This window comes from Ochotona princeps, chromosome X (assembly GCF_030435755.1).
Source record: "Ochotona princeps isolate mOchPri1 chromosome X, mOchPri1.hap1, whole genome shotgun sequence".
Taxonomy (NCBI): domain Eukaryota; kingdom Metazoa; phylum Chordata; class Mammalia; order Lagomorpha; family Ochotonidae; genus Ochotona; species Ochotona princeps.
The window spans coordinates 71,589,608-71,613,683 of record NC_080865.1 but is presented as its reverse complement, the minus strand read 5'-3'; the positions used below and the strand labels follow the sequence as shown (position 1 = coordinate 71,613,683).

Genomic DNA, 24,076 nt, shown 5'->3' with positions numbered 1-24,076 from the left:
TAGAGAAAGATGGTAGCTCAGTAAGATGCTTTAGTAATCACTCCCCATAGAGACACCAACTTTTGTTATTCCCATCCCAAGTCACTTTAAGAGCTCCAGAAGCTAGGCGAAACACTCCAGTGCCGTTTTCATATACTACTAGTAATATCTGCATTAAAGACAGTAGGAAGGAATGCACTGTTGCATCACTCCTCCCCCAGCTTCAAGAAGTCCATCGTATAGAGATTTCTCACCTTCTCCATGGGAGGAGAGGGACTTTAGCACTTGGAACTGAAGCAGCAACAGGGCCACAACAAGAAAAAACCAGTGTTAGCATGGGTGTTTGCCTTGTAGAGAAGATGTCAGTTAAGATATCCACAGCTCCTATCAGAATGGGTAGGTTTGTAACCTAGCTCCAGCCTCCAGCTGAGGTATACCCTAAGAAGCAGCGAAGCGGGCACAAGTACTTACCTTGCCGCCACCACTGTGAGAGACCTGGCTTGAGTTCCCAGGTCCTATCTTGGGCTCTTGGCCTGACACAGGGTCACTGCGGGCATTTGGCAAGTGAACCAGGAAAGGGGATTTTGTCTTTCTCTCTCAGACAAGATTTAAAAAGTAATTTTGAAAACACAGTTGTAGAGAGAGCCCCGTAGCTCCTGATGCCAGGCTTCTAACTGCAGAATGTGTCCTTGGTCACCCTCTACTGCTTTTCCCCCGGCAGGAACCTGGCTCAGATGTGGGTGGAGCAGTTAGGACATGGAGTGCCATAATGGGGTGCTTGCATCGCAGGAAGCCGACTTTACCCCAAATGACATATCAGCCCCACTGGGCAGTTGATTGTCCCTATTCTCAGGCCGGTAGCAGAGGCCAGTACCTCCGGATCTACCGGGCAGCCAAATGAAGTCATGGGGCTCCAGCTAACTGGATATGCCAGGCAACATCAGCTGTGTGTGATAGTGCTAGTGTCTGGCTTTGAGTCTACCTCAGTAGCAGAAATCCAATGGCACTGTGGTATTTGGTCCTATCCCCACTGGTTGCTGGATGTCATTTAGCATTGTGGCGTTGGTCACCACAATACTAGGCATATGGGTCTTGCCCAGCCCTGAGAAGCATGTAGATGGATTACCCTATCTTGGAACACTTGCCCAGTTCATTCTGACTGATACACTGTGGATTTGAACCAAAGCTCACAATGTCGTGTAGGACTGAAACAATGGTAACATACCAACAGCCAACTTGTAACAGACCTCACCTTAGGGCCCCATCTAGTGCTCAAATAGCAGATGTGGCCGCAGCCTCAGAGAAAATTAGCAGCCTGTTTAGAACTCTCCTATGAGCAGACACAAATGAGGTTAATATACAAATACTACAAAAATAATCTTCCAAAGCACAGATGATGTTGTAGACAAACTAGAATTTGCAAGCAACCACGACTGCACCTAAAGAATTAAAGAAGTTTGGCCTGAACGGTGGCCTAGCGGCTAAAGTCCTCACCTTGAACACGCCTCGGTCCCATATGGGCGCCAGTTCTAATCCCGGCCAACCTGATTCCCATCCAGCTCCCTGTTTGTGGCCTGGGAAAGGCAGTCGAGGATGGCCCACAGCCTTGGGGCCCTGCACCCATGTGGGAGACCTAGAAGAGATTCCTGGCTCCTGGCTTTAGATTGGCGCAACACTGGCCGTGGCTGTCACTTGGGGAGTGAATCATCAGACAGAAGATCTTCCTCTTTGTCTCTCCTCCTCTCTCTATATCTGACTCTCCAATAAAAATAAATAAATCTTAAAAAAAGAGTTAAAGAAGTTGCTAGATAGGATGATGACTCTCTGCCATTGTCCATGCTCACAACAATGGACATACGACTGTGTATGAAGAAATATAGTTTAGTAATGATAAAGGGGAACTCACTGGGGGGGGCTCAGGGAGGGGTAAGGGAAATCCCAAGGGGCTATGGAACTGTATCATAAAGTGATACTAACAAATAAAAGATTAAAAAAAGAAGTTTGCTAGACTCCAGTCGTCTAGGAGTCAAAAATTTCAGATGCTTGGATGGAAAATTCAAAAGAGCTGTTTCACAATGTCAAGGCACACTTCAATAGCAGACTGATGCAATTATAACTCCTTATAAAGAGTTGTGACATTATGGGAAAATCAATCAGGGGGTGGAAAATTGGGGGAGGGGAATCCCAGACTACACAAAATTATACGATAAATTTCAAAAATTAAAATTAAAAGAGTGGTCTTGTCCTCCGCCTTTCCCTCCGTGTGCCAGCACTGCCTGCCTCTTGGGCCACCGTGTCCACAAGCTCGGAACACCATGCCTTCAATTAAGTTGCAGAGTTCTGATGGAGAGACTTTTGAAGTTGATGTGGAAATTGCCAAGCAGTCTGTGACTATCGAGATCATTTAGAAAGATTTGGGAATGGATGATGAAGGAGATTATGACCCAGTTCCTCTACCAAATGTCAATGCAACAATATTTAAAAAGGGTATTCAGTGGTGCACCCACCACAAGGATGACCCCCACTCCTCCTGAAGATGATGAGAACAGATAAGCGAACAGATGATATCCCTGTTTGGGACCAAGAATTTCTCAAAGTTGACCAACGAACACTTTTTGAGCTTATTTTGGCTGCAAACTACTTAGACATCAAAGGTTTCTTTGATGTTATGCACAAGACTGTTGCCAACATGATCAAGGGAAAGACCCCTGAGGAGATCTGCAAGACCTCCAATATAAAGAACCGACTTCACTAAAGCAGCAGCAGCCCAGGTACACAAAGAGAACCAGTAGTGTGAAGAGAAGTGAAATGTTGTGCCTGACACTGGAACACTGTAAGGACTGTTCCGAATACTAGTTGCACTGCTCTGTTTATAATTGTTAATATTAGGCAAACAGCAGACAAATGCAGCAGCAAATCATTTGTTCTAATAAATATTGTCCCAACTGCATGTGTAGTTTGAGTACAGATTCCAAACCTGAGTTTTTTCTAGTATAATCAAAAGTTCTTTTGCTCTAAATAAAACTGAACTGTGGGTTCTTGATAGAAAGTGACATTTTGGGCTTTCCCTCTTCTAAAGCCATTTCTGCCTAGTTTATTGTCAGTTAACTTGAGTGAACTTTAAAAAGTTGGCACTGTAAATGAAACAACTTTCAAGAAAAAAGTTTTTTAAAAAAAGAGCTGTTTCAAGGATAATTGACAAACTGCATAAGAACAAAAGGGAATAGTTAAATATTCTAACAAAGACTGAGTTCTAGGCCCTCAGCTTTGGTCTGGCACAGCCAGGGCTTTGTCAGGCATTTTATTAGTGATCTAGCTATCTCTGTCTCTGTGCCTTTCACAAAAATAAGTAGGTAAGTTTTTTAAAATACACTAATTGGAGCTCTTCAACTTGAAAAAAAGTGATGTTAACAAGGAAGAAAAAAATATTTCAAGGTGGGAAAAAATCACTGGTTAAGAAACTACGCAGAGAATCAAAATGGCGGAATAAGGTAAGGACACGCTTAAACGGACAAAGAAACATTAGCTAGTGTGAAGCAGAGAGGGCAAATTCCAGCAAACAGAAGAGGACAGAAGAATAGCAGAGGGGTACCTGGAGACTAACACACACAGGAATGCAGCAGACACAACGGTGTGGTGTTGCAGTGACTGATACCCCAGCGGCATTCAGTAAATGGTGATCTGAACTGCACTGGAGCCGGAACTCCACCAGCAACAAGGAAAATAATACAGACTACGCCATCGCCACTGTACGGGTCAAAAATAGGTCCGAGTGGCCCTCAGACATAACAGCCAACAGGTTCCGGCAAGATTACCACCACCAACAACCTAGCTATATAGGACTCCTGGTGTCTCCCTAATCTTGGGACCTGCTTCAACCAGAAGGGGGAGAAAGATTGTACAGACAATGGTGCAGCCTCAGCATGGTATCACAGGAGGTGGAGAGTGGTGAGCCAGGAGCTGGGGCTACAGAGACCATGGTGGAAATCTAACATAATAACCTAGACTAGGGTGGGCAGGTATAACATACATGGTCTAACCTAGAAAACCCAAAAACAAAGAAAACCAAGCATAAACCAAACCCAAAATTCGAAGGAAATAAAAACTATGAGAATAAACAAAATAGAAATCACAAAAATGTATAAAAGATCAGCAAAATGAAGACAGCTTTTTTAAAAAAAAAATGAATTTGATAAAGTACTGACATGCCTAACCAAAACCCAAATGTTGAAAACCCAAATGAATAAAAACACATCCAAAGGGCCCGGTGGCGTGACCTAGTGGCTAAAGTCCTCTCCTTGAATGCCCGGGGATCCCATATGGGTGCCGGTTCTAATCCCGGCAGCTCCACTTCCCATCCAGCTCTCTGCTTGTGGCCTGGGAAAGCAGTCGAGGATGGCCCAAATGCATTGGGACCCTGCACCCGCGTGGGAGACCCGGAGGAGGTTCCAGGTTCCCGGCTTTGGATCGGCGCGCAGCAACCCGTTGCGGCTCACTTGGGGATCCAATCATCGGACGGAAGATCTTCCTCTCTGTCTCTCCTCTAAATATATCTGACTTTGTAATAAAATGAATAAATCTTTAAAAAAAAAACACATCCAAAGCAGGAGATGTTATAACTGATACCATAGAAATATTAAAAATCCTTAGAAATTGTTGCCAACAAATAGAAAATACAGAAGAGATTGGTAGCTTTCTCGGCACATATAATTAACCACAACTAAGGTATGACTAGAACACCTTAACAATAACCAAAATAAATAACCAAAACTGAGGTTGAATTGGTAATACCCTCCCAACAAACAACCCAGGACCAAATGACTTCATTGTTGAATTCTTTCAAACTTTTAAAGAACTGAAACTGATATATCATAAACTATTGAAAACAACGGAAAGAAAAAGTTCTTTCAAAACCCACTCTATGAGGCCGCTATCTTACTTTAAAAATCAGAGAAACAAACAAAAAGAGAACTATAGGAAAGTATCCCTGATGAATGAACAGAAATACAAAAATCTGCAAGAAAGTAGTAGCAAACTGAATCCAGCAACACTATTAAAAAAGATCACTTACCCAGGTCAAGTGGGAGTTATCAAAAGGATGATGGATGATTCAAAATATACAACTCAATAAGTATTATGCATCATCTGGATTACATGAATGATAAAATCCATATGATTATCTCAAAAGGTTCAGAAAAAGCATTTGATAAAAAGGAACACCTTTGCATTATAAAAAGAGATTTCTTTTTTTTTTAAAAGATTTATTCATTTTATTACAGCCAGATATACACAGAGGAGGAGAGACAGAGAGGAAGATCTTCCATCCGATGATTCACTCCCCAAGTGAGCCGCAACGCGCGCCGATCCGAAGCCGGGAACCAGGAACCTCTTCCGGGTCTCCCACACGGGTGCAGGGTCCCAAATCATTGGGCCGTCCTCGACTGCTTTCCCAGGCCACAAGCAGAGAGCTGGATGGGAAGAGGAGCTGCCGGGATTACAACCTGCGCCCATATGGGATCCCGGGGCGTTCAAGGCGAGGACTTTAGCCGCTAGGCCACGCCACCGGGCCCATAAAAAGAGATTTCTAGAAACTGCATATAAAAGACTATACCTCAACAAAATCAAGGCAGTGCATGACAAACGCATTGTCAGCAGCTTATTGAATGCAAAAAAGCTCAAAACATTTCCACTAAGATCTGGAACTAGATAAGAGTGCCCACTCTTATCAGTATTATGCAATATAGTTGTGGAACTTTCAGTCCAAACCATGAGGCAAGAAAAAGAAATAAGAATATGAATTGAAAAGGAAAATGTCAAATTAATCCTGTTTGCAGATGACGTGATCTTTTATTTTACATAGGGGAATAAAAAGACTCTACTAAGAGATTATTGGAATGCATAAGAGAATCTGGCAATGCTGTAGGATATAAAAACACACAAAAGTCAGTAGCATTCTTATACACCAGCAGAAAGAAAACTGACAAAGAAAACTTAGAAGTTTATCCCATTTACAATACCTAAAAAATTTTAAATACCCTGGGATAAACTTAATATAAGGTGGGAAATATTTCTATCATAAAAAACCAAAATATTAATGAAAGAAACAGAATACACAAAAATGGAAAAATTTACCATATTCAAGGATTAGAAGCTAAATAGAATGATGGACTGATAATTGTTCCTGAAGAACTATATTTGTAGGGGCCCAGCGGCGTTGCCTAGCGGCTAAAGTCCTCACCTTGAACGCCCCGGGATCCCATGTAGGCGCAGGTTCTAATCCCGGCAGCTCCACTTCCCATCCAGCTCCCTGCTTGTGGCCTGGGAAAGCAGTCGAGGATGGCCCAAAGCTTTGGGACCCTGCACCCGCGTAGGAGACCTGGAAAAGGCTCCTGGTTCCCGGCTTCGGATTGGCACAGCACCGGCTGCTGTGGTCACTTGGGAGTGAATCATTGGACGGAAGATCCTCCTCTCTGTCTCGCCACCTCTATGTATATCTGACTTTGTAATAGAAATAAATAAATCTTCAAAAAAAAAGAACTCTATTTGTAATAATATAGGCGAAAACAGTGAGGCGGGGAGAGAACAAGGTTGAAGGAGAAATCCCTGTGCCTATGGAACCGTATCATGAAAAAGAAAAGAAAGAAAAATTAATATTACCAAAATGTCTATTCTACCCAAGCAATTTAAAGATCCAGTGCAATCCCAATCAGAATAACAAAGACATAGGTAACAGGTCTTTAAAATTTTCCAAATTTACATGAAAATTAAAAAGATCCCAAACAGTCAAACCAAGCTTAAATGATAAAAATGCTGAAATCATCACAGTATCAGATTTCAAGCATAAATATTCAAAACAATGTGGTACTGACACAAAAATAGACATGCAGATCAATGGAACAAGGCAGAAATTAATATACACATCTGCAACCAACTATTCTTTGATGAAAGAGCTGAAATCATTCCCTGGAGAAAGGACAGTGTCTTCAACAAATGGGTTGAGAAAACTGAATTTCTAGAAGCAGAAATTTGAAATAAGATTCATATTTTGCACTCTATACAAAAACTCAACTCAAAACGGGTCAAGAATCTAAACTTAAAGGGCTGAAATAATTAAAATACTAAAGGAAAACATAGAGGAAACCCTTGAAGACACTGGCCTAAGCAAAGACGTCTTGGCTAAGACTCCAGGAGCATAGACAATAAAAGAAAAATTCCATACAACAAAGGAAGCAATGAACAAATTGAAAAGACAACAGAAAGGAAGAAAATATGATCAAACTATGTATCTGATAAAGAATTCATATTCAGAATATATAGGGAGCTCAGCAAATAAAAAAAAATCCAGTTTAGAAATGAGCAAAGGATATCAACAATCATTTTTGAAAGGATGAAATTCAAACGGTCAACAGACACATTGAATAAAATATGCTCACGAGCACTAACCATCAGAGAAATGCAGATAAAAACCACAATGGCGTACCACCTTACCCCAGTCAGAATGGCTATTATTCTCAATTTAAAAAAAAAAAAAAATGCTGGCAAGGATATATAGCAAAAGGCACACTAATACACTGCTGGTGGGAACAAAATTTGTGTAACTATTATCAAAAACAACATAGAGTGTTTCCTCAGAAAGCTAAAAACAGATCTACCATATAATCCAAGCAACCAATTCCAGAAAATATAAGCAAAAAGAAATGTAATCAACACATGAAAGAGTTATCTGCATTCCCATGTTTATAGCAGCTCAAATTCATAACACTGCATTACAGAGTCAACTTAGATGACCATCAGCTGACGCCTGGATAAAGGAAATGGGGTATGCATGCAAGATGAAATATTACTCACAGTTAAAAAGACTGAAATCTTGACAGTTGCAACAAACTGGATGCAACTGAAAATAGTTATGCCAAAAGAAATAATTCATTACCCAAACACAAATATCACATATTTTCTTAGTTGTGGTAGTTAATATAGAGGGGGGTATTAAAATTGTGTGGATATATCATTTTGGTATAGTTACATACACTGCTTCACTGAATCATACTGCATGTATGACAATATACTCATCTTTTCCAAGTTAAAAAGAAACAAATTCAAAAGGTGGAATAGTAAGGATTCTTAGAATACTAGTAATGCTTGTTTTTTAAAACATATTTTTTTTACTTGAAAAAGTTATAGGCACATTAGCAGGGAGCTGGATCAGTGGTGGAGTGACTGAGGTGTGCATATGGAATGCTGTCACTGCAGATGGTGGTTGTACCGGCTGTGCCACAGCATCAGCCCCCATAACATTCATTCTTAATTTGAATGCTGGTTATGAGTGTGGTCAGTCACTCATTTATCTGTATACTTATGTGTATTTCTTGGTATGAATACTGTATTTTGACAGAATATTTATTTTAAAATGTAGAAGACAGGGCCAGGGTTGTATACAACAGTTTAAGCTGCTGCCTGCGCCACCAGTGAGCCTGGAACTAGGACACATACAGTACATAAAACAGGACAGAAGCCTTTTGTAACAAATACTTATCAACGATGATGAGATCTAGGTTTCAATTTTTAAAAACCCCCAAAGATCCCCTTAGGGAAAGTGACTGGCTTGGACTTTCTCTGCACTTTCCAGATAAGTTGAAAAAAAGTAAAAAGAAAAGAAAAGAAAAGAAAAGAAAAGAAAAGGAAAGGAAAGAAAAGGAAAGAAAGAAAGAAAGAAAGAAGGAAAAAGAGAAAGAAAGAAAGAAAAACGAGAAGAAAAAAAGAATGAACGAACGAACAACCACACACACACACACAAAGCCACCCTCTTTACTCTGACCCCCGGCTCTGAATTCTGTCTCCTAAATGGCCTCTCACCTTTATTTCCCTGCAATATTGCTACCTATTTGAGAAACATAAATTTAGACTAGAATGAGATACTATTTGGCTCCTGTTATATCAGCCATTAACTAAAAGACAAAAGGTAACAAATGCTGACAATGAAAGGAAACAAAAGGGGAATCTTTGTACACTGTTGGTACAGCTGCTGTGAACAAACAGCATGGGTGTCTCTTTAAAAAAAACTGAAACCAGAGCCACCAACACAATCCAACAATCCCTCTATTGGGTATATATAACTCCAAGAAATGAACTCGGTTGGGTAAAGAGGCAGCTGTCCTCCACATTTACTGCAACATGACTCAAACTAGCCTAGAAATCTAAACAAGCAAAAAGTTGTCTATTCATCAATGAACGGATAAAGAATATATGATCCAAATACAAAAGGAATATATTCGGCCACTTAAAAAGGATGAAATGATATTTGCAAGTACACAGATGGACCTGAAGTTGTGATGTTAACAAGCGAAATAAGCGAGGCACAGCAAGACAAGTAGCACATGATCTGACTCATATATAGAATCAAAAAAGTGCATCTCATAGATGCTAAGGGTGGAGTGGTGATTGCCAGAGGCTGGGGAAAGAAGGAAGGGAATCTTTACTGAACAATAAGCAGATATTAATCTACAGTTAGGCGAGAAAGAAGTCCTGGTGTTTTATTGCACAGTAGGGTGATTATAGAGGATACCATACTTACATCTGTCTCAAAAAAACTAGAAGAAAGGATTTTGCCACAAAGAAATATTAAATGTCTGAGGAGATTGATAGGTCACTCTGGACATTCAACAAACATACTTACATTGAAACATCAAAGATACAATTTTACTCAGTTAAAATGTTTTAAAAACTTAACAATGTTGCGCCAGAAAGAAACAATTTTTTTCCAGGAAGTATTTTTAAGTCCATACAAATGTATATAGTTATAAAAACATATCCACATGCATATCATGCAGTATGCCAGCCTCCTCTCCCTGTATTTATATTTAATAAGAACATGTATTGGCATACATTTCAATGTATTCATATGAATTAATACAAATTTATATTAAAGAAACGTTGTCATTGATTAAAGGGTTCCCATAGACTAGAAATTCATTAGTCTCATTTACACTCCTACTCTCTGAAGGAGTTATCTTTTACAAAAGAGGGAGGTGAGGCACAGGTAGATTAAGAAAACCGTTTGTAAGGTCACACAGTTAATGGTCAAGGTTGGGAGGATATGTAAAATTGCAGGCATCAAAGCCACAACCTTACATTCCTACCCGCAGGCTCTCCAGACCCGCGGGGAGAAGCAATAACCCATCAGCAACAGAGCTCAGCGAGGATTTCAGCAGCAAGCCCTGAGGCGAGCTAATGGGCAAGAACCAGCCCTGAGGGAGCCTCTCGCGCCAGCGCCTCAGACCGGCTTGATCTTGAAAGCCCCCAGGCACCCTGGCTAGTGATGGCCTCATACCCCCCACTCTGAGGGCTCCCCGTCTACCGCAGGAACAGCCATCCTAATCTCGAAGCCACATCAAGCCCCAAAAGAACGATTGGATTGTTCTGACCCTGCTCACCTGTTCCATTTCTCCACAGCCTCAAAAACCACAGGTGGCAAATATCAAAGTAATTTACTCGGGTCATCCGCCGTTACAACATTATTGCTGAGCGATCCCCCATAGAATCTTCTACGCTTACAGACAAACCGTACACTTTTTTTCCTCTTTAGGTCTTTTCCATATTTTCAAACGAATGCCCTCCTCTCAAAAAAAGGGGTGGTTAAGAAGCGTAACTTCAACCCCGTTCGCCGAGAACTTCTCGAACTTACCGCGGAGTCCGTCCGGCTCCTGAAGTAAATTAGCTTGCCTTTCGGTTCCTCCCTCCGCCAGCCACATGCACGCCCACACGCACGTGCCCCCACGCACGCAAACCCCACACGCACGTACCCCCACGTACGGACTGCAAACGCACGCACGCACGCACGCAAGCCATGCACACGTATAAAAAGTGCCCTCACGGCTACTTTGGCACATACACACACAACTTCACTCCCGGCTGTTAATGCTTTTTCAAGCTGGCGCACACACCCACAGGACTACCCAAATAAATCACCTGCTGGCATCCCCACACACCTCACGTATGTACGCTTTCCTACATGCATCGCCCCTAAGCACACGAACCAACGGGCTGGCACGCGTATGCATTCCTTGTGCCCAAGTTGAAGTCGGTCCACCACCCTTCTCCCAGCTCTCCCCACCTCCCGCCCCCGAAATGATGGCTTCTGACGCCGGCGCTCCTCCGCCCCCTAGCTTCCCAGCGAAGTCCCAGAACATAGTGCAGGGCTCACCCTGCGAAAGCCCGCAGCAGCACCGCCTAATTGGGCTGCTTTTTCGCTCCTCACATCCCAGGAGACACCGGGAGAGGTGAGGCAGCTCCCACGTTCGGGCACCAAGGCCTTCAGACGGTGTAGACCGCAGGCGCTCGGCCTACAGAAGCCGCCCGTTTGTCCCTCCCTGAAAATCCGGAGGGCTGCGAAGGTTTCTCTTATTCTCGCTGATGGAAGCGCTCACCTGGGTTCCCAAAGCCAGTTTGCTCTTCCTTTACTTCCTTCTCTTCGGAGGAAGAGATACTCCCAGAGCCAAGGTTTTGGGGCGGGGAAGGGGAAATGACTCAGAGAGGAAGCGGCCCGGAGGAAGGACCGGGCTGGAAAGAGGGAACATTGGGGAACAAGAGACAAAAGCGGGGGTGGGGGAGAGCTAGTATGCAGATTAAAGATGCAAAGACTGCACTAGAGGCGATTTTGAGGTGTCTGAAACAAAAAAACTTGTAAATCCTTCCTGCTTACCCAGTTTCCGGGAGCCACTGGGCTAGGTCATTTCTTTAGCACTGGACCTTGAACTGCAGACTCTGACTGACAACCTGCGGTATACAGGCTAGAAGGGAGCCTGGCATGATGGCTCAGTGGCTAAATGCTAACTTCAAGCGCTGGGATCCCATATGGCCACTGCTTTGTGCCTCTGCTGCTCCACTTCCGATCCAGTTCCCTGCTTATGGCCTGGGTAAGCAGAGGAGGATGGTCCAAGCCCTTTGGACCGTGCAACCCTATGGGAGAACCAAAAGAAGCTCCTGCTTCCTGGCTTTGGATCAGCTCAGCTCCGGCCACTGAGGCCATTTGAGGAGTGAACCAGTAGATGGAAAATCTTTCTGTCTCTCCTTCCTCTCTGTAAATATGATCTACCTTTCCAATGAAAATAAACTTTTTATAAAGAAGAAAAAGGAGAACTAGAAAGGAGGAGTAGAAAGCCCCATAATAAGCATCTTACCTGATTCTGCTAAGGAGCAGGTAGCCTAGGACCACGGAGCTGTAGGTCCTACACCGCAAACCAGGGTTCCTGTGACTCCACCTGCGCAGATTGTTTTGTCATAGCGAGACTGGGGAAGAGGGAGTGGGAGGCGCAGTGTAGCCACTCCCCTTAATCCCTGGCAGTGGGCTGGGTGCTTCCTGTGGTTTCACATTCCCCACAGGAGGAAATGCTGGTGTCCTCTCTCCACTTGTCCACAACTCCTTTTCTCCTTGTCCACTCCACTCCCCACTTATGTTCACTTGTTTTTTTTTAATATTTATTTATTTTCTTGCAGTCAGATATACAGAGAGGAGGAGAGACAGAGAGGAAGATCTTCCGTCCGATGTTTCACTCCCCAAGTGAGCCGCAACGGCCAGTGCGCGCTGATCCAAAGCCGGGAACCAGGAACCTCTTCCGGGTCTCCCACACGGGTGCAGGGTCCCAATGCATTGGGCCGTCCTCCACTGCCTTCCCAGGCCACAAGCAGGGAGCTGGATGGGAAGTGGGGCGGCCTGGATTAGAACTGGCGCCCATATGGGATCCCGGGGCGTTCAAGGCGAGGACGTTAGCCGCTAGGCCACGCCACCGGGCCCACTTATGTTCACTTGTATGAACATCTTTTCTCATCTTGTGAATACATGTTATCACTTGGTGTACCGTATATGTGCCTGTACTTTGAATGCATCTCTTAAGTAGAAGGTATGGATATGAAATAAACATTAGATCCTCCTTCCTCTACATGAGACATATCACAAATATGTATGAAATTATACTCTACCTCAAAAACATGGGGATACTTCAGAAAGTTAAAGAAAGGTGCAAGCGAAAGATAAGTTTAGGGCCTGGCACATTGGTTCAATGGCTAAAGCCTCACCTTGAATCCCCCAGGATCCCATATGGTTGCCGGTTTCTGTACCTGGTGCTCCACTTCTCTTCCAGTTCCTTGCTTGCGGGAAGGCGGTATAGGACGGCCGGAAGCCTTGGGACCCTTCACCCAAATGGAGACCTAGAGGAAGCTCCTGGCTCCTGACTTTAGGTTAGGCTCAGCTCCAGTTGGTACAGCCACTTGGGGAATAAAACCAGCCTACAAAAGATCTTTGTCTCTCCTCTCTATAAATCTGTCTTTCCAATAAAACTAAATAAATCTCTAAAAAAATAAAAAGAGAAGTTTAAGGGCTGATTCTGTGGCTTAAACCACCACCTACAGCATTCCATATGAGTACTGATAGTGCACCTGGGAAGTCAGCAGGAGATAGCCTGAGGGCTCACATAGGAGACCTGGATGGAGTTTTAGGTGTCTGTCTTCTACTTGCCACTTGGGAAATTAACTAGCAGATGAAAGAAGTCTTTGTCTCTCCCTCTGTCTGTAACTGCCTTTCAAACAAACCATTTTTTTTTAAAGATTTTATTATTATTGGAAAGCCGGATAACAGAGAGGAGGAGAGACAGAGAGGAAGATCTTCCATGGGATGATTCACTCCCCAAGTGAGCCGCAACGGGCCGATGCGCGCCAATCCGATCCGAAGCCGGGAACCTGGAACCTCTTCCGGGTCTCTCACGCGGGTGCAGGGTCCCAAAGCCTTGGGCCGTCCTCGACTGCTTTCCCAGGCCACAAGCAGGGAGCTGGATGGGAAGTGGAGCTGCCGGGATTAGAACCGGCGCCCATATGGGATCCTGGGGCTTTCAAGGCGAGGACTTTAGCCGCTAGGCCATGCTGCCGGGCCCGACAAGCCATTTTTTAAAAGGGTGTTTATTTTGGTGTTAAAATTTTTGAAGTTGCTTGCATAGTTTTCTCATCACATATTTTCCATGAACTCCATCTGAAGACTGCTTTATGAACAGATGGAATTCAAAAAAGTTTTTGCACTAAACCAAACTTCCCTTTTATTTCCATTTCTACTCATCAGTGTTTTTGAAATACCTATCTATGTAAAAATATGATGTGTCGATAAATTTTAATAAAACAGCAAAAAAAGAAAAAGATCCCTGGTGTTTGCTCTGGCCATTGACATAGACATTAACTGTTCATGGCCCGGAAAACCAATAATAGTCTTTATTTTACATAATTTACTTATAATTTACCTTATTAGTATTTCTGGAAGGATTGAATGAGTCACTGCCTCTCACACATAGAGCAGCCAACCAATGCTGGTGCCCATGTTTAGGAAAGCACTCACTGGCTAATGGGGTGTCTCCACTCTAGCTTGTGAGTCTCATGAGGGCAGGGATTATATGTATTTTCCCTGAACTCCAACATGTAGCAGAAAGAGACTGACCAGTAATTTATTTAATAAATAAATAAATAATCAATTGTTAATTAAGACTAGTGGCTTTATCAAGTGCCCCTCTGCAATGTAAAGACTTTTGTGGGAGTTTGTACCAAAAAAGGCCATTATTAAGAAATATCACGGGCCCAGCGCGATAGCTTAGTGGTTAAAGTCTTCGCCTTGCACACGCCAGGATCTGTTATGGGCATCGGTTCTAATCCCGGCAGTCCCGCTTCCTATCCAGCTCCCTGCTTGTGGCCTGGGAAAGCAGTTGAGGACGGATCCTGCACCCGTGTGGGAGACCCAGAAGAGCTCCTGGCTCCTGGCTTCGGATTGGCTCAGCTCCAGCCGTTGCAGCCACTTGGGGAGTGAACCATCGGACGGAAAATCTTCCTCTCTGTCTCTCCTCCTATCTGTATATCCGCCTTTCCAATAAAAATAAACAAATCTTTAAAAAAAAAGAAATGTCACACCCAAGACCCCTGCGGTTTCTATAGCAAATGATCACCTACACTGCCCTACCCTTGGAAAATGGAATGTCTTTGGCAATTTCCCTACATGGACATGTGGGAAACTATCAGACAGCTGCCCTGAACTTTGAAACCTAGACATGACTAACTAGAACAATGGCTTCAACCACCCCAGCCCCAGCAGCTGCAGACATCTGGGCAGTGAACCAGAAGATGTATGATTTATTCCCTCTCCCTCTCCCTCCCTCCCTGTAATGCTGCCTTTCAAATCCATAAATAAAATTTAAAGATAATGGTAGTGAACAAATGTAAGTTGGAGGATTGACAGGGAAGGTCCAAGTGATACAAGGTGTATGTGGGGAAGATAGTCACATGATGAATCTGATGATGGTCCTAAAGTAACAATGTTACCCAACTCTGTTTTCCTGTCATAGGATTCCTGATAGTCTGTCCTGATGTTTCCAATATTCTTGGGGTAGGTAGATCAGGCTCCTATCATTATATTTTTATTAAATTTGCATTTATGGGAATCTACTGTTAGCGTTAGAGGAGAACTTAGAAATTAACCACGTACTTCAATTCAGAATTGCAAAACTTAAGAGCTAGAGATAGCAAGAAGCTTGAGATTCTCTTGCAGGGCCTGAATTTGTTGTATATATTATTACTGCCACATCGCTAAAGAGAATGTGGAGAATTAAATGGTGTGCAAGTCAGCAGAAGGGAAAGAGAATACTCCGCAATAGACTCTGACTAGATTTAGTTTTGCTTCCCCATTGGAGGAAGTTACCTGGGCTTTCAACTTGCCTCTGTAGAACTGCTCCACTCTGGCACTGTGGTGCTCTTGTATTATTTACAAAGGTAACTCAGGCAAAGGCTTGGATCCTAGCTAATCCAAATTCATACAAAATGCTTCTGGTCTTGCTAAACTGGAGGCCTGGAAGTTGCCGCTTTCAGATTATCTGCCAATCATCTCCTTATCCTCTGTGACGGCAGTCAGGAGGGTTTTTCATGTCTCCCACCTCCTGGATTCTGATGAGTTATGAGGTCACTTGACATTTTCTTCAGAATGGAGCTGTAGACTATAAAGCAATCTAACAGTAATGTTAGAATGGGCTTCTTAGCAACTGAATACCCCATGATTGACTTGGCAGTCCTCTGGCCCCTTTTGTTTCAGTGGAATCATTTTTGGTGTTTGGTAGAGGGATCACTAGCAGAAACAGCTTTTACTTTCACTATGCAAATAACAAATTATTTGGCTAAGTAATTTACTTATTTAGATCTCCTATATCTTTACCAGCTGAATCAGCTGGGTCCAGGATTTAATTTTGCCTTCTGTGTTTCACAACTGTTTGCTGTACAATTCACATTTCTGATATATTACAGAACCCTCCCTTATCACTGACAGAGTTTAGCTAGGCAAAGAGAAGCATATTGGTTTTTTTCCTACTACCGTACATCAATGAGAAAATCAGCCCAAAATCCATTTTTTGGGATTTTCAATCTGGCTGGAGGAGTAGTAGATCCTCTTTGCATTCTATGAATAAAGCCATTCCTATAGCGTTGCCATTTATATCACATTATTTGAAAGACTCTCCTTGAGTCAAAGCATATATCCTATAGGCCAGTTGAGGCATTGCCAGTCGAACCTTCTCAGTCTAAAGGTGTGAAGCATGCCCTTCCCAGTTTGTCAACCCCAGGTTGGACAATAAAAGCATTGTCTTTTGACCATACCAACTAATTTTTCTTGTAAAATATAAAGGTGAAAAGGCGAATACGGATGTGAATTTTGCCTACACTCCTCCATTAGCACATTACTGATGGCTAATTTATTAACTCTTTAAATTTCATTCTTTGAAGGCCTTAAGAATAATAGCTTAAAAAGGTGACAATACTGGACCTGGAATATATACTTGAAGAGAATAGTACAAGTGGTAGCAGTGAGTTCATTGAAAGCATGTCTCACAGTGTATAGGGTGGCTACTATCATTCTACTCATCAGGTTTTAATTTTATTCCAATAACACTTACTGTGTTTTTATGGCTGGTCCTACTAAGAGCTCTGCTCCCAACCCTGTGTCAACTACCTTTTTCAACTACAGCTAGTACTTAATTGAGTTCATACATCTAAAATTTTTTTTGCAGTAATTATTGAATTCAGTGCTCTATAACAAATGTTGGAACTGTTTTTTTTCATCTAAATAGCCTCCAAAGAGATGAGAAGAACACAAAGAACATAACCATTGACCAATGAATGCTTCTTGAATGACTAGGCCAGACAGTCACAATTGTAATTTGTATTTTGTGCCCAATACTTAAAGGAGCACCACCTTGATCCTCTGCTCCCAGAAATTCATAGTGGAGGAGAGTCATTAACTATCTCATATATGGCTAGTGTAGATACACATACACATATGTGTATATATGTATACATCATATATACATACATATATGTATATATACAATGGCTTAATATCCATTTTAAAATGCTTGCTATTTATGACATTCATTACTGAGAGCTCCTGACTTCTACCCATCTGATCAGCTTCACTAAGTCTCTGAGATCAATCCTATTCATACATAAGAAACCTAACATTTTCCCAACCTGGTCCATCAAGTGCAGCTGGCCTTTCCAAACATTACATCACACATTATACAAAAAAAATCAATAAAGTAAGCTGTGGATAATAGCATCGTATTTGGAATTTCCCAAAGATGTCTTCCAGTTAGACCAATAGGCTCTGGATATTCCAAATTCCTGTCTCCATGATAGTTTAATCATATTACCTTTGGGCTATATTTCCTATAGGCCCTTGATGTGAGGACATTTCAATTTGCTTGTCTACCTGCCACCCTTGACAGTCTTCCTTTACAATTCTGATTCAGATTTGCTGATCTACATCCCCAAAAAGCATTTTAACCCTCCTGGCTTCTTTTAGATGCATTTAACAATAAGTCTGCTAACTGACTTACATTCCTACCCTTGACCATAGCCAACAGGCTCCATTACTAAGATGGAGCACATCAGTAATGGCTAACTTATTAACTCTTTTAATTGAATTCTTTGAAGGCCTTAAGAATAATAGTTTAAAAAAAAAAGGTGGCAATACTGAACCTGGAATATGTACTTGAAGAGAATAATACAAGTTGTAGCAGTGAGTTCATTGAAAGCATATCCTTGATTCTAATTTTGTTTCAGTCCCTGAAATTGAATGTGTCATGTTTTCTTTGGCCTTAAAAATTTACTTCTTATGGTACTTATGCTACTAAAGTCTAAATCTTCATGACTGAATTGCAAGTTTCAGACACCTTGGCCCTCTTTATGTACAGATCCTTTATACAGTAATTTGTTTCACCCAAGTCATTTACTCATTTCCAGTAACCCACATCTTCCTTATAGACATGCCCCCAACTAAACTCCAGCAAGAGACAACCAGAAACTCATGAATTCATTATATATTTATTTAATTCATAATATAGCATTTTGGATGGGCTGGGATATTTTAGAGAGGGATGAGGCTGTATAATCTGCAGATGTTCATATTTCCATCACTTGGAGAGACAGTACTAGTCCAGAGCTCCCAGTACAAACAGGCCTGGGGTAAAGCATTAGATAAAAAATAGTCCAACAATAGTCCAATAAATATTCTAAGCAATAACAACACAGCATATGTCTGGAGTTGGCAGACCCCCACCATAAGAGGCAATTTTGTCTGACTTGATGGCAATTAGTCCATCTGACCTGTAAAACACAGCCAAAAAAGAGTTCAGTGGCTCCAAGGCTGTAACTTGCTTCAGGAGCTAGAAATAAGTATGATGGTGGTTCTTATTTACCTGCCTTACAGTCTCTGTTGGAAGAAAGGGTATCAAATATTTGAACTTATTTGAAAGTCCGTCTCTGGATTGCTCCATCCAAGTAGTCATATATAAATATGTAAACCATGGAAGCTTAGAAAATTCACCTAGTGTGTTGTAGCTAAAAAGCATATATAGATGATTTTGCTGCCATCTGAATTTCACTGCATCCAAAGACGCACAATGGAATTACATACTAAAAACAGGTCCAGATGCAGTCATTCTTACTTACAAATACTTACTTCAATATGGCATTAAAATTTTTCATATTCTCAAAGCAAGTTTAATGTTATTTTGACTATTTTGTGCTTTGTTCAATATGAGAATATAAAAACTAAAAACAAGCAGAAGTTGCAGACAGAAAATGCTTTTCAAACAGAAAGATGTGTAGAGAATAGACTGAATTAAAAAAAACCCCACAAAACAAAACACACAAAACCAAGAAAATCTTATGGCATCACCTTCTCTAATTTAAATATCAATCCTATTCTCTTTGTTCAACTGGGTCTATCTAGAGGTAAGCAATAACTTCTCTTAAGGTCTCCAACACTTCCTGTATTCAATGAAGTCTTAAATTTACTGAAGTAGTTATTTGGGACTCACCACATGCCCACTAAGTACTTTGTTGCATCTTGGAAATAACTCTCCATTATTTGGCTCCTACATCGGGACTTAAGAGTCAACCTTCATTGATTACCCCAAAGCCAATTTAGTTTCTGACTTTATTTTGCAGACTTAGCTCTGAGTGATTTTTGGCTACACCCAACATTTATATCCATCTTCAAATTTTTAAAAAATTAAAATGTTGAAAAGAAAGGTGCCACACACTCTAAAGGTAATTCTCCAAGACAATTGCTGAAGAGTTTTTAAGGACAGTGCTCAACTATATGTATAAGTCCTGGTGCTTATGAAAAATAGTAACAATACAGCTCTAATGAGGAAGCCATCAAGCTTTTCTGCTCAGGATAAAATATACCACTGTGGATATCAGAGTATAAGGCGGGAACTTTGAGTTTTCATTCATCCATCCATCATTCAATATACATTAACCAGGTCACCACTCTGGTCTAGACACTGTGCCTGGTATTAAAAATATTATAGCCACAATAAAAGAAAAAGTCCTTGTCCTCATGGACTTCAGTCTAACACAGAAGATGATTAGTACTCATTAAATATTTGTGTGCATTGAAATAACTTGAAGAAATTGTCAAAAAATGAAAATTTCTACCAATGTTCCCAGATATTCCAATTAAGTAGATCAGGAGTTGGTCCTGAGATATTAATTGTTTTACCAACAACAAAGGCAGTTCTAACATGGGTGGTCTGAAGAATATCCTTTGAAACAGACTACAATGCAATGTGATTATTGCTCAAAAAGACAGATCAGGAGTTGGTCTGATTGAGTGAGGCAGGTATAGGGAAATGTAGCCCAAGCTAAGGTCAAAAGTAAGGTGGGCAAATTAAAACTTTGTCTCAGGGTACTAAAATCTAAAGGGCACAAAAATAATGACGCTGGAGTGTCAAATACAAGACAAAGGAAACTGGACTAGGGTGGAGGTGGAATGTTCCACACTTACACAGCATTTTCACACTATTCACTTAATTTAAGAGAAATTCCTAGTGATGAATCTGGACATTAAAAATACTAATGTCTCTGCTGTGAGCCCAAAGAATAACTTGTATAAATAGTTTAACTCAGTAAGCACAGTCATGGCAAAAGATAAAGCTGGGAAAGCCAACAAGAACACCAAATCCAAATTCTAAGGAATTGTGGTCTCCTACTGAATGCTAAGAGTCAGTGGAATGTGCTATGAAAGGAGGAAAGCTATTTGTTTCATTAAAGAATTTGGAGACAGCCTTAAGGGAAGAGACCAAGATAACTGAGGAATGAAGGAAACTTTAAAATGAAAGATATTTTAAAGCACCACTATATTGTAGCGGGGCTAAATATAGGGAGGAGGTTAATATTTATGGCACAATTAACAAATGCCAGATACTGTGCTAGGCAGTTGAAACATGCTATCATTTTATATTTTTGAAACCCCCGTGTGTCGCAGATGTTATTTTACAGAAGAGAAAGCAGGCTCAGAGAGGTGAAGTACTTGCTCTCTAGGTCACATGATTAGTAAATGATAGATAAGCTAGAATCATTTTATGCCAAAGATTCTGGGCTTTTCACTACAGCAAGCTATTTAGCAGTGCTGTTGAATCGTAGGGAGGTTGCTATAGTCTCTACAAACAACTTTTCTATTAGATTTACAGTTTGAGCCTTTTTAAAAAAATCTCCATCAGTCTTGTTTTCCATGTTAAGTGAACAGACAATACACAACTGTAACTGAAACAGAGATGTATATGTCTTCTACAGATAACAAGCCATTCGAGAGCAAGGAACGTGTTTTGTGAATAAGTGCACATCCATGGTAGTAGGGATACCTTCTAAGAGTTCATTGAACAGATTAAGAAATGAACATCCACCAAGCCCATGGAAACAAGGAGTGGGGAAGTTCTGATGTTGTTTCAAAGCTCCAACCTTTAGGGGTTGTTACGGATACCTCTTTGGAACTGTACAGCTATAACATTTCGACAGTTCCAAAGGAGTAGACTGCTTGAAGCAGCCTTAGCTCTGGCAAAGCTCTGGCTCCTGATATGGCCAACCCCTGAAGCTGAGCTGACATAATCACAGACTACTCAGCCTTTGACTACACTGGTGAAGACTTGGAGGAAGTTTATTTCTTTATTTTCCAGGAAGGGTTGGCTAAACCAATGAATAGTGTAAACAAGAGTGTAAGAGGAATGATCACTTAATTTGTTTAAGGAAAAAAACGTTAGACATTCTTCAAAACTTCCAAAGCACTTATCTGAAAATACATCTATGCAAATAGTTGTATCTTAACACTCGATTCCTACAGGTTAAATAAAGCAAATTCCTAAAGAAATTTACTATAGAACCATCTTTTCAGTCTAATGCTAGTAACTGTACTTGAGAGTAACAGGATTGTAATTCTTTGAAACATTCTTTCAGTTTAAAGAAAAACACTTTAGATGGACTTCCTCCATTAAGAAGCATTTGAGAAATTGTGCTACATAGGACTCTTCTAGCTATATCAGATTTCTATTCAGCAGTAGTATCTCTTGTGCAATAGTGTCTCCAAATCTCTCCTAATCCCACCTGGAGTTCTTCTCGCTATCTCATGATCTATGTCATGATTGAGTGTGTAGAATAAGGAAAGAAGAACTGGAGGGAGTGAGGGGCTTATTTTGATGTTTCCTTTAAGGTTTATTTCTCACTCAAAAGAGCAGCTTAGAAACTTTGTTCATTTTGTATGTTACATATACACAATTGTTTCCTTATAACAAATTCTTGGTTGTAGGTTTTTGACAAAAGCAACACAATATGTGAGAATTTGACACTGTTAGAAATGGTATTTGGCCAAAGAGGCCAGCACTAAGAAGGCTGCCCATAGTCCTTACTTCTGGCTGACTAGACCCTTCTTCAGAGCATCTTTCTACATTATTTATCTTGAATTACTCTAATTCCTTCCAATACCATTTATACTCTGATATCACTGGGAATTTAAAATTTTTCCAATGACAGCAGAGACATTCTCTAAATTTCTTCTTGGTTCCATGGTTTGAACTCAGACTACTCAGATTATTCATTCTGAGAAACTCAATATATTAATTCAAATACAAGTTTTAATGCACAAATTAAATCTACAGTATCTAGTTACTTGGGATGCTTCAAATGAACTTTATTTTGTATCTCATATGTTGAATGCTAATTGAGGTTTATGAAAGCAGGGACTGCTGACCTGGAGAGCCAGTGAATTCTATGCTCTCTTGAGACCTAATGGCAAGCCTTCACCCCAGAAACATAGGGAGATTCTTGGGGCCTGCAGTTGCATTCCTGCCGCTCAGGGTAATCAATGAAATCAGGGGCAGGCAAGCCAGACAGTATCATGAGGGATTTGTTCCAGATTGTGAATGTTGGACAAACTGGAAGGATGAAGGTCACATCAAAAGTATGGAGGTGGAGAGAGTTAGCTGGATCATAGAAAGACAGCATGTTGTTGTCATAATCCAGGAGGACCCCCAGACGCTTCAGCTGCGGGGGTACATCCACCAGCATCTCCTTGTTGTTATGTCTCACCACGAAGTTACTATTACAGCGAGAGAAGACCCATGAAGAAGCATTCTTGCCAATCCATTCATTCTTTGGAGCTGATTTATAGGCAATACCAATCGCATACCTGTGAGACAGTCAAAAAGTGGAGAGGGACAAACATTCATGAATGATCTGACTTATGCTAGACACTATGGAGGATATCGAAGAAGTACCATTCACTGTTTCTTCCTTAAATAGTTTACATTCAATCACAGAATGTTCAAATAACAAATAGTTTTAAAAAGTTAGCAGTTGAAATGATACAGTAATTTCCAACTTCTATGCCAGTCATATTTTCCATGAGTTTATTTTTAAAAGCCTGGCAAATTTTTCTAGGAGTGATTTTCATCACATATCATTTAATCACTTTTATCCTTGACCTGTTGGTATTATGGTTGAGCTATATAATTCTACCTCCCAGGAACCCAACACCAAAGAAAAGAAAAAAGGAAACCACTTACCATGTCGAGGAACCCATGACAACCTCCCAGTAGTGGCAGCCACTGTCAATGAATATATTTCCTGCTGCCCCATAGCATCCTGTACCACTAAACCTCTCTGGAGTATGACTTTTCTTCAGAGAGCTTTCATCCTTCTCCATCTGCAGCCCATCATTAGAGATCTTCAACTTCTTATGAGTCATCTTGGGATCCAGTTTAAAGGGCTGGCCTAGAAAAAGTAAAGGGGGAAAAAAAGCATGATGAAGTATTTAAGAATTCTACCTTCGTCATCCAGGACCATTATCACTACCAGGGGCACCTCAATATAACAATCATTCATAGGTCAATTCAAATTGGCTGCTGTTTAAATTTTATCAGAAAGGTAAGACAGAAGCCAAAGTTTTCAATAAATCAAGACTACAGATTAATCTTCCATAAAATGATCTTAGAGATATGTATTTTCCCACTCTGGAAAAAATGTGGATTTCTCATGAGCATTTTGTTGGAATTCATATTTCAATTATATAGATGCTAACAAACTGCCCCCTTTGTCATATATTATCAAATTTAAAGGACACTCCCAAATTCTCATGCTCTCAGACATGTTTTGCATTTTGCTTTATTTCAGGGGGTGGTTTGGGATATGGGTATATTTTAAGAGAGGGAGTGTGATTACGTTTGGAATGAGACAAAGTAAGGGGAAAAGA

At 41.1% G+C, this 24,076-nt stretch overlaps 2 protein-coding genes and 1 pseudogene across 7 annotated transcripts in view; 1 reads left to right on the top strand and 2 right to left on the bottom strand.

Annotated features, from left to right (window-relative positions):
• LOC101527318 (NACHT, LRR and PYD domains-containing protein 12) overlaps window positions 1-12,260 on the bottom strand; it is a 49,736-nt gene extending 37,476 nt beyond the window's left edge. For 2 of the 5 annotated variants that reach the window (XM_058658659.1, XM_058658663.1), the window contains exon 1: window positions 10,661-10,736. The gene's annotated coding sequence lies outside the window, so the exon portion shown is untranslated. Of the gene's footprint in view, window positions 1-450; window positions 562-10,660; window positions 10,737-11,402; window positions 11,439-12,155 lie in introns of those variants that run through there. The other 3 variants (XM_058658661.1, XM_058658662.1, XM_058658660.1) reach the window with 3 other exon arrangements.
• LOC101527154 (S-phase kinase-associated protein 1-like) lies at window positions 2,295-2,786 on the top strand (annotated as a pseudogene).
• Window positions 12,261-18,353: 6,093 nt separating the features above from the next.
• The window catches only part of MID2 (midline 2), a 103,496-nt gene continuing 97,773 nt past the window's right edge, over window positions 18,354-24,076 (bottom strand). For both annotated transcript variants that reach the window (XM_036497808.2, XM_004590177.3), the window contains exons 9-10: window positions 23,391-23,598; window positions 18,354-23,014 (exon numbers count right to left, since the gene is read on the bottom strand). In XM_036497808.2, the coding sequence (XP_036353701.1) occupies window positions 22,612-23,014; window positions 23,391-23,598 (611 nt within the window). In that variant the 3' untranslated portion in view covers window positions 18,354-22,611. The remainder of the gene's footprint in view (window positions 23,015-23,390; window positions 23,599-24,076) is intronic.